General features: G+C 43.4%; 1 protein-coding gene across 1 annotated transcript; it reads left to right on the top strand.

Annotated features, from left to right (window-relative positions):
- Positions 1 to 2,237: 2,237 nt before the first annotated feature.
- synpo2la (synaptopodin 2-like a) lies at positions 2,238 to 10,949 on the top strand (the record flags this gene model as incomplete). The annotated part of the gene is given in 5 exon segments (XM_084561203.1): positions 2,238 to 2,369; positions 5,553 to 5,704; positions 5,918 to 6,636; positions 8,304 to 10,717; positions 10,719 to 10,949. Coding segments are annotated over 5 exon segments (3,618 nt in total). The 5' UTR covers positions 2,238 to 2,267.
- Positions 10,950 to 11,011: the final 62 nt, after the last annotated feature.

Genomic DNA, 11,011 nt, shown 5'->3' with positions numbered 1-11,011 from the left:
ACAAGTTTCAACCACTAGGTGGAGTCATTGGCACAACAGATCTATAACTCTTCAAATGTTGTGCAGATATCGGTCCAATACCTCACATTTCACAAGTGGGTCTGTTGTATCTGTATGGTTGAACAATGTACTTTAATTGTGATGTTCTGTTGGATTTGAATTCATGTGTTGTTGTTTTTTTGTTGTTGTTGTTTTTTTTTTTTTTTTTTTTACAGAGTATCTGACCCAGGACTGATCTTGGTTACTATCCTGAGGTCTGGAGACAGCTGCAGAGCAAGGCTGCCAAGGGGAGCAGCTATCATTGGTAACCTCCTGCAGCGCTGATAATAGAAGCAACTGCCTTTTTACCAAGGGGATCATTCAGTGTCTATCAACAGGTTTATGGGCCTGTCAATGCCCCAAAGGAAAATACAACATATAGAAGCTTAAGTAAGTTTACATCCACTAATTGCTTTAGGATTAGAGCGAGTATTACGTTTAAACTGAGAGCAGGAGGGAACAGGAGAAGAGAAAGACATAAACAATGTGAAAATAGAACCAAAGTCGCAATGGGCCATCAGATTTATTAATCAATTGATATATATAAATCCAAGTCTCTAATTAGACTAGTATGGGCTCTTTTTGACATGTCTGTGAAGGTTCCCAGTCATCCAGGTTATGGTATATCCAAAAAAGTATTTAAAAAAGGCAACTGGACTTCTCAGTAAGTGTTAACTCAGTCCTGTACTCAATGTTTTAATAAATATATAAGACATCAGTCAGATCAATCCAGGCTAAACTAGAGACAGAAAAAAATAAAATAAAATAAAAAAATAAAACAAATGCAAATGCAAATGAAACAAATGCAAATGTTTACTTTTTTAGGTCATTTGCTTATCAAGTGGCTACTTTCAGATTTTGTCATACAACATAATTCATAAGGATTAATTATAGATCAAGTGAACATTATGTAAGCTGTTTTTGAGGAAATAGCAAATGATCTCTTCCGTTTCATTTAATGCTTGTGGTTCAAAATATTAAAACACGATATATAACATCATATACCACGTACAGTAGTAACAGGCTTACTTTTAAGTTTCAGACAAAGATATATGTTGATGAAATATAAACATTTAGTAAAATCTGTTTTTCCACATGGAAAGTCACAAATAATCATCACTGTTATTTGGTAGTTACTGGGAATTAGCAGATGCATATGCATACAAGGTAAAAATCAAAGATGTAAACTCTCTTAGTTTAGTTTCTCTCCGTGTTGAACGTCTTTATTCAGACCCTCCGTGGCTGTCAACACATTCAAGGGATTGGCTCGGTGTAAAAAGGCAGAATCTAGTTGTGACAGATGACTGCACACATTTGTTTTTGTTGTACTATTATTTCTGTACGTTTTTGCAGTCACTGGTCGCTGACATTCTTGAGAAAATCTTAAGACGTATTTCAGCACGGCTATGCAGGCTATTCATCCAGAGCTTGCACAATTATTTATCCCAAAGTTTCTTTGATGACAGCGTGGAATGCCTGCAGATCCACAGGAGCTGGCAGCAGCTTAAGCGGTTAACCTGAATCAGAGTCAGTCTGCTCTTTGCCTACATCCCTGATTTTGATCAGCACCTTTTAGTGTAAAGTGAAGGCTGTTTATATGTTATTAACTGGGAGAGGTATGTTCTATCAGGGCATATTTCAGCTATGAATCCGAGAGTCCTGGTGTGACGCTAAAGGTTACTAGTGACCTCACTGCCTTATGAAACACTGCCATTTGGATGTTCTGAACTTTGCCTGGGTCTGCAGAGGAGCGGGCAAAGCTGTGAAGGTAGTGGTGGTGTCCTATTTTTGGAGGGGCTATCAGCAACCCAGTGGCACAGGTCTGAGTGACGGGACAAGTGTTGAGCTGGACCCTCCTCTCTCTCATTTGGGCCAGGCATTCCTCAGTGTAAGCAGACACAGACCCCCTCCCATCATATTTCTCTCTCTTTTTTCCTCTCTCTTTCCTTAGGCTATGATGGTTGGCCCGCTCTGGCTATGGGTGGGCACACTGAAGTGTGTGTGTGTGTTCAGGTGTGAGTGCCGGCCCCGGAGCTCAGAGGATAGTCAGCACCCGGACAGTGTGGCAGGCTAAGAGCAGGTCGGAGCTCTCTGAGGGGGCCCTAACTGCTGACCATGGGGCCAACGCACTGAGTGGGGCCCCCAGATGAAACATAATAACCAAAGAGGGACGGAAAATAACCACTAAAAAGAAGAAAAGACTAAAAAAAGACACAGAGAGCTGAACAATGGTTGCAGAGGAAGTGATAATTACATTGTCTGGTGGAGCACCATGGGGGTTTCGTCTCCAGGGAGGTGTGGAACATCAGAAACCACTCCAGGTGGCTAAGGTAAGGCTTGTCACTCAGAAGTTTGGACAGACGATAGCATTTCAGGGTTTGCTGAGTGAACACTGGGTAGTATAAGACCTCACTAAACAGAAGTGAAACATCAGCTAAGATATATTAGGTTGAGATTTAAGGAGCTGTTAAAGTTGAAATGGGATATCAGCTGCCGTGCACGTTGGTTTGGGGCCTGAAGATGAGTCATAATCTAGTTTAAGAGTGGTTATCATGCAGAGGTGTGCTGATGATTGATTGGGTGAACTTTAAACTTCAAGTATAGCTAACTAGGTTTGTAAGGCAGCCTCACTTCATATCTTTCACTGAGTAATTCTTCTTTTTAATTGCTCAGGATTATAGTGAAACTAGAGTTATACAGACCCAAAATTTGAAGACAGCTCCATTGGTTTCTTGATTTGTAACAGGTGGCCATGACTTTGTTTGACTTTGTCTTTCAGTAGTACATTGAGCCAAGAAATATGTGCATTGTAGTAGAGGTCTTTTGGTACAATAAGGTCATTGATTTCAAGACTGTTTATTTGTTTTTATTGAGAGGAGATTGTGGATGTTGCACACCTTTCACCCATAACCATGCTTTGATTTTTACCACTAAACCACATAATTTGCACTAATACAGCAAGGAACTCAGATCACTCCAGCCATGCATAGTCAAGTTAAAGCTAGAAGATTACCTGAGATTTAGTTTTATATCTATGTCTTCTTTAATGACATAAGTTAACTGAAAGCAAAGGAAAATTAACCTTAGAGGGGTCACTCTGCTCATTTTACTCCACAAGAGCAAATTCTTCATGGGCAAGCATTTGGTGCCAGCAGAGCAGTCTAGATTTCATCCTTGATCTCCAGTCAAGATCAGTTGTACATGATAATAAGCGGATAATATATGATTAATCAGACTTTCAAGCATAAAAATTGCACATATGATAGAACACAGATCATAGGTTTTTCTGATATTGATCCTTGTTTGATTTGTTTGATTTTTTTTTTTTTTTTTTTTCAAATTGTTACCATGTTATCAGAATCTGAGATGTGAGTTTTAAAATCATAGTTCACAGTCATTTCCCTACTCTCCAACAAACTTGTCATGGTTAAAGAACATCGAGACAAAACCGTTCTTTTCCTACTGAGAAATCTTATTTCTGGTAGTCTGATAGTTCATGTTTTGTGCACCACACAAAGACAAACATCCACACACACTTTCAACAACTGCTGACTGAGCAGAAGAACTTTTCCAGGTGGTTATTTATGGTTAAATAGAAACAGGTCACAGGTCAGTCAAGGTGTGCGTTTCACCTTGGTCTCCCAAAATTAGCCTTATACGCTATTTTTGCATGTGCACCAACTTAGAGAAGAACGTACAGTTCTTTTGTGTGGGTTCACATAAAGGAAACCTCTTTTATACTGTTTCTTTTGTATTGTTTCTGGTCAAGCACCACATCTGCATATTCTTCAGTTCAAGATAAAAACATCTTAAATGATTTAAAACTTTTGTTTTAAACATGCACCTTTATCTGCACGTCATATATATGAAAGGCAAGCAATGTATTTTTCATCATTTATTTAACATTATCATGAACAATTATGTTCAAACAAATGTAGATGCATTGGTACAACAGTTTCCATTTAGTAATGAAGGGTTTCTGATTCCAGATCTTAAAAAAGGCTTGGTGGCAAACCCAGCCTTACACCTTTTACTGGGAAACTTTTACTGCCTTAAGGTTTAAGATTTAAATTAAAACAATACACTCACCATACTAGTAAAACAAGCATTTCTTACAGACGGTATTCAGCAAATATAGAAACACTGTTATGTTGCTACACTGTTGACCTATGCAAAGTGACATGTACACAAGTTGGCCAGAGGACACCATGTCACCTATATAGTGCAGTACAGCTGTTTCTGTCTGACGATCTAAAACAACGCCCTCCTTCACCCCTGAGAGTAGGAAAGCATACTCTTGTCAGGTCTCGTACCACATCTTCCCTAACAGGTGGAGCAATGCGGGGCTCCTCTGAAAGAGCCTGTGTGTCCGCACTAGGTTTGTGCCTGTGAGCATGTGGGTTTGTATGTTTATTTATATGACTTTATGTATATTTTTGTACCACCCCGAGTGGTCTATGAGTGCGAGCATGTAAGGGTATTAAAGCTGTTATGATTTGCAAGCATGAGGTGACTGACTGAATGAATAACTGACAACCTGTGCCAAAAGCAGGCACAGGCCACTTTGAAAGGCTTAGCTAAATGGGGATGTGGGATTTCATTACAGGCAAACCAGAATAGCTGCAAAGAAAACTAATTAGGGCTACGAAAGGAACACTTTCTTATCTCTGAAACCTACCACATAATATTCATTTAATATATTCCTGTACAGAGTGTAATAAACACTGAATTTATTACCTTTGAAAATTTCCGAATATCTGCTTTGAATTTACCATGTGACATGTTGCCATGGCTTGCTCAGACCTGAGGCAATTTAGGTTGGGCAAATTGCCACAGTCCTGACAGACCTCGGGCACAAATAGCAAAACACCAAATGAAGATGGCTGCTGGCTGGCATTTCCCTGTTAAAGTGTGTACGAGTGCTCCACTCGAGCTGTAATATGTGGCGTATGTCCACAGCAAGATCGAGCTGTCAGGACAAAATCTGCTCTCTGTCCCTGTCAGTCACTATCACAAATGAAGACAGCGTCACAGCTCTGTCAGGTTTTCATCTTTTATCTCTGTAAAACTGAACGTACAATTCACAGTCAAATACTATTATTGTAGCACCAAAAGACAACAGAAAATAAATACTGGTGACATCTTTCAGTACTGTATAGAGTACGTCACACATCTTCAAACCAGACTGTAGACCTAAAATATGACATTATCATGCAGGCCATGTGCACATCTAAAATATTTACTTACTAGACTTATACAGTGGAGGGACTCCACTGTACATAGGCCTTTCCATTTCACTGTCAGCATTCAGATATGAAAGAGTTCTCTTGGAATTGACCTTGAGACCTAGCTGTCTAGGACTTGAGAGTTGCCTTGGACTTGAAGCCCCATAAGACTTAAAACTGACTATTTGCTGATATAACCCAACAAAAATCAACATCTGTGTAAGTTCTTGCTATTAGTGTGTATGTGTGTATGTATGTTTTAAATTTTAATTTGCTTTCTCTGTGCAGGTTCGTAAACGCAGCAAAGCATGCAGAGCTGGACTACGAGAGGCTGATGAGCTGGTGTCCATCAACGAGCAGTCATGTGGGACGCTCTCCCATGCCCAGGCAATGAACCTCATTGATGGCTCCACTGGAATATTACACATCCGGGTCAAAAGGTCAGACAAACAAAAGAATTAATAAAAAAAGAAAGAATGGGGTAAAGGACAATACATTAGGCTCAGCTTAAAGCTCTATTATAATAACTTTGCGACTACCAAAAATTTCCTTTTCTTGTGCTGAAGACAGATCAAATGTAGATTTGTAGTAATTATCTCCTCCAATAGCCCTCGTTTATGAACTCATTTCATTTTTAAACTCTTCACTTACAGAGCACCTGCTGGTTTTCAGTCTGTGGTGCTTATGACCCGTGCGCCATCTCCCCGTATCGACAAAGAGTACCGTGCTGCTCTTCGAGCTATGTCACCGACTCAACCCCACCATGCCCCTGTTCGTGAGGTCCACCGTAGCCGGTCCTCTTTAACTAGTGGATTGACATCTCCACCTGGTAGTGAAGCTTACTATGGTGAGACCGACAGTGATGCAGACGTGGCAGGCTATGAGAGGCAGCGCCGGCAGAAACGCCGCAGCCCCAGCAATTCAAACCCTGGGAAACCAACAGGGCGAACTTCTCCTGAGGGTGGAGAGACATCAGAGATGAGTGGCTATGACAGTGCTCCAGATGCACATGTTTACCCCCATTTGTTGGATGGACGTGGGGGAGATGGAGATGGAGGAGGGGGGCTTCCAGGAGTGGCGAGAAGGGAGGTGATTTACCAACCTCCTGCTTCAGGAATGTGGTCCTCCCAGACATCTACTGAGACGTCCTCCATTATCTCCTCAGCAGATGACCAGGGTCCACGGGACGCAGGTCAAGAGGAGGATAGTGGCTTTCTAGAGCCAGCCAACGTGCCACTGGTATCCCCTGAGAGGGCAAAAGAAGCTCTGATGCTGGGCTCCCGCAGCCAGCTTGTACCCATGGTAGGTCCTGTGAATAAACCCATTGATGAGGAGCTTACAACAACCTACATGGAAAAGGCCAAGCAAGCCAGTAAGTACAGCTGTACACATTCCTGAAGTGTCAAATAAATAAAAGTCACAATCTTGTTAGGTCCACAACAGATACAGATTCATTCATTCATCCATTCATTTTCTGTAACCTTGTCTTCTGGAGGGTGGCATAGGGGGTGGCTGGAGCCTATCCCAGCTGTCACTGGGCTAGAGGCGGGGTACACCCTTGACAGGTCGCCAATCTATCGCAGGGCTAACACAGAGAAACACACAACATTTCACACTCACGTCCACGGCCAATTTAGATTCACAAATGAACCTAACAAGCATGTCTTTGGACGGTGGGGGGAAGTACCCGGAGAGAACCCACGAAGGCACAGGGAGAACATTCTTAACAGATTTTTAATACATTTTAATCTTTTGAAAACCTTTTTATACAGGTCTTTGCCCTTTGTATTTATTTCATTTTTTGATTCCTGATCATGATTTTCTTTACATTATATTCATGTGACATCTGCTTCGCAGCACACTCAGTCCTCATAGTAAAAATATAACTTCATTTACCAGTCTGAAATTAAATTTGGAATTATATATATATATATTTAAATTACATATTTACACAATATCCGATACTATGTTCAAGTGCCCACATCTTAAACAACAAACTGACAATATTTCTGTCTACACAGCATAATCAGCTGCTGATTTGAAACAGCACTTTAGGGTTAAACAGAGCATGGCCAGTGTAGTTTACTATATTTACCATCAGTTGAGTGTGTAAAAAGCCCAGTGATAAATCTCTGGGCACTGAAAAGCATCTGCAGCTGCTTATAGGTATCAAGTAGCAATCAAGGGATACTCTCATTTTCCCTGATCTCCCCCTGCCTCTCTTCTCTCTGTAAACATTTCTCTTGCTGTCTTTTCATTTAGCTATCAATTTTAGGAGCGAGGACAAGTGTGATTTTTTAGTTTGCAAACAGGCCAGGGTGTCACAAACTTTGAAGAGAGGTTAAAAATTGTGACACAACAAATAGACAGCACTGACACTGACTAAGCGTTCTTTCCGACAACTTGTCATCCTGTCCATCATCCATTTTAAGCTCAGGATAAGGACATAGCTGATCTATTTGAAGTCATCGGGCAGTTTCAAGAACTTAAATAAATTTACTCCTGTAATCCCCCATGCTATCACTGACTGCTGGTTTACCTTTCTAATGTCCCATTTGGTTTCTCTGTCCTGGACAAGTTAAGAACTCCCTTCACGTGGTAGTTCATATTAGAGTAACAGAATTAGGTTGTCTATAAAAATCAGCTTAATACCATAAAAGAGAAGTTAAAAGATATGATGTGGCTGCCCTTTGAAGTTCTCCTTCCAGCCACCTGCAACATGCAACTTTCCACTCACTTTCAAATATATTAAATTAAGTTAGATGTCTGGTACATAAGCTAAGTAAGGTGCAAATTTATCCTTCACCCCAGCTAATGTGAGAAGCTGTAGGCTTGCCTGGAATTTTTCCAGAAGCTCTTCTGTGGAAAGTTAAGAGATGGATGCCTACTGAGAGCATGGCGAACAGAATAGGTTTATAAGTTCATGTCAGATTGAGCTCTTTAAGCGTTAACTATTGTAATTTAAAACATTTGACCTTTGTACTTAAGTTAGGCTGCTGTGGAACCATTCCTAATAGCTTTGACTTTCATACCCTACAGAACTGAACCGAGGAGATACACAGCAAGACAAACAGGTAAAGGAAGCAAAAAGCAAGTGTCGAACAATTGCATCCCTACTGACAGATGCTCCGAACCCTCACTCCAAGGGTGTGCTGATGTTCAAGAAAAGGAGACAACGCTCCAAGAAGTACACCCTCACCAGCTTTGGTAGTGTTGATGAAGACAGGTGTCAGGACTCACAAGAGGAAGATGGGGTATTCCCTGGCAGTGAATCTGAGTTTGATGAGGATGGCTTCTCATCAGTTCCCGACCCAACTTGGGATAGTGACTACTTGGATATGCTGGAAAAAAGGGCAACTGCAGGCACTGAAGGCCGTGGTGATGGAGCAGAAGATGCTCCAAGTCCAGGTTTGAGTGACACAGCAGGTAAGGGTGCCCAGTTGTTTGAGCAACAGAGAAAGAGGGCCGCTGAGCATGCCAAGAAGGTAGAGGCAGCACAACCACAGGCTCCTCCTCAATTTCAAGTCCAGGAGAAGTCTCAGATATGTCAGTTGAATCCAGAAATACAATCACAAATACAACCACACCTCCAGCCTCAGCAGATAATACCACCTGGCCCTACATTGTCGCAGCCAACGCAATCTCAAGCTCCGGTTCCAGTTGCTGTTACAGCCCATGCAATATCTAGTGGGGACATGTCATACTCTGCAGTTAGCACTGTTAGCATGGAGATGTCATCTCCAACTGTGGCACCCAAACCGGCCACTGCCTTAGTGACTGTTCTGACTAGTCCGCCACTATCAGCTGAAACACCAACACCTGAACAACCTGCAAGTAATGTTCTCAACAGAACGGCACGTCCTTTTACCCCTGGCTTCATTAGCATTCGAGCTGCGACTGCCCCGGTAACGTTCCGACCACCTGTCACCAAGACTCAGCGTCCTGCCTCAGCAGCTGTTGTCCCACCACCATTCTCCTTTGCCTCTGAACAAGCTATTAATGCTGTATCGGTAAACTCACTTCTACCCCCTGGTCCTCCATCAGTGCTATCCCCACCGTCCTCTATACATCAGGGTCCCTTGGCCCTAACACCAGAGGCTTCTGTTACCTTTCACCCTCCAGCCCTTTCACTCTCTGTGGATACAGTGCAGTCATCACCACCAGTAACTACAGTTCAACAGGCTCCATTTGCAGCTGTTACCCATGTGCCTGTACCTTCAGTACCTCCAGCTCCTCAAGCACCAATGGTTCCAACCCCTGTTCTTCTTAAATCTCAAATTCCTGGCACAGCTGACCCAGTTGCCCCAGTGCCTCAACGTCAAGCATCAGTTGCTCAGTCACCACCACCCCAATTTTCCATGGCACATATAGCTCCAGTATCAGTGGTCTCTCAGCCTGAAGCTGTAGCTCCAACCCCTGTTCCTGGTGGAACAAGTCGAACAGGAATCTTACTTGAGGCTAGACGGCGTAGTGGAAAACCCAAACCTATGTTTAATGTGCCAGATGTCAAAAAGAACTCACCCAATCCTGAGCTGTTGTCTATGGTGCAGAACTTGGATGACAGGTCCACCCGACACAAATATGGCCAACCACCAAGTGAGGTTATCTATGATGGTGCAGAGGAAGAGAGGAGTGGCGAGGCTGGTACAGGGAGGATGCCTCCACCAGTGGCACCCAAGCCTAGGGTCATCCATGAGGCCCCACAGATTCTTCAGGCAGGGGGAAAGGGGGCCCAGCTGTTTGCCCGTAGGCAGAGTCGCATGGGTATGTATGTAGTGGACACCCCATCTGAGACCCCTTACCAGCAGGAAGTGGCCTTGCATAGTCCAGGCCAACCCACTGACTCCCTCAGTCCTTCCCATCCCTCACAATGGAAATACTCCCCAAATGTCCGTGCCCCGCCACCTATTGGGTACAACCCACTCTTGGGCCCCTCTATACCTACAGGGCCCCAGAGGGATACAAGCAAGTCCGACAACAGGGGTAGAGGAGGTTCCCAAAGAGAGGGTATCAAGGCTCTGGATTTCATGAGAAGGCAGCCCTATCAACTAAACTCTGCAATGTTCAACTATGGGGGCAGTGCGGCTAATCTATCAGCAATGCCGTCTTATCAGGCCCAGCAGGGTGACTACACAGCAACAATGGTGGGCAGCTCACTGACCTCACCTAGGCAGATCCCCATTAAAACAGCCCGCGTCTATGAGGTCAAGCGGTTCTCCACACCCACGCCCATGTCAGCGCCTTCTCTGGCTCCCAAAGTCATTGCCCCTCGATCAGCCACTACCCTTGGAGAACGCTTGACTCATTCCGGCATGACCTCCCCACCTCCTGCTTTTTTCACGCCAACTCCAGCCCATCTCTTGACACCAGCACCTGTCAGTGCTCAGACCCCGGCTTCACCTCCTTCCCAACTAGCTGGACTGCCTTACCTCCCAAAATTTTCTGCTTGCCCCTGTTCCAAACCCTGTGCCCCATGCAGTTCCTACACCTTATGCTCCAGTATCATACACCACTGGACTCCAAAAGGCTAAGCAGTTCCAGAGTGCCCCTGAGCTCAGTATCCTTGCCTCTTTGCCCCCACTCAAGCCCAACCCAGTTCAGGCACCCAAACCACGTTTTGTTGCCACCAAGGGAGGTGTCCAGCCTCGTGTCTGGAGGCCAGGGACAACCTCTTTTGTTACATAATTATTAAAGGGATTTAATGAAATGAGATGATAAAATAATTCAGAATTGAAATGAAATTTAAA

Source organism: Chelon labrosus (assembly GCF_963514085.1).
Source record: "Chelon labrosus genome assembly, chromosome: 15".
NCBI lineage: Eukaryota > Metazoa > Chordata > Actinopteri > Mugiliformes > Mugilidae > Chelon > Chelon labrosus.
This window is presented reverse-complemented; position numbering and strand designations above follow the sequence as displayed.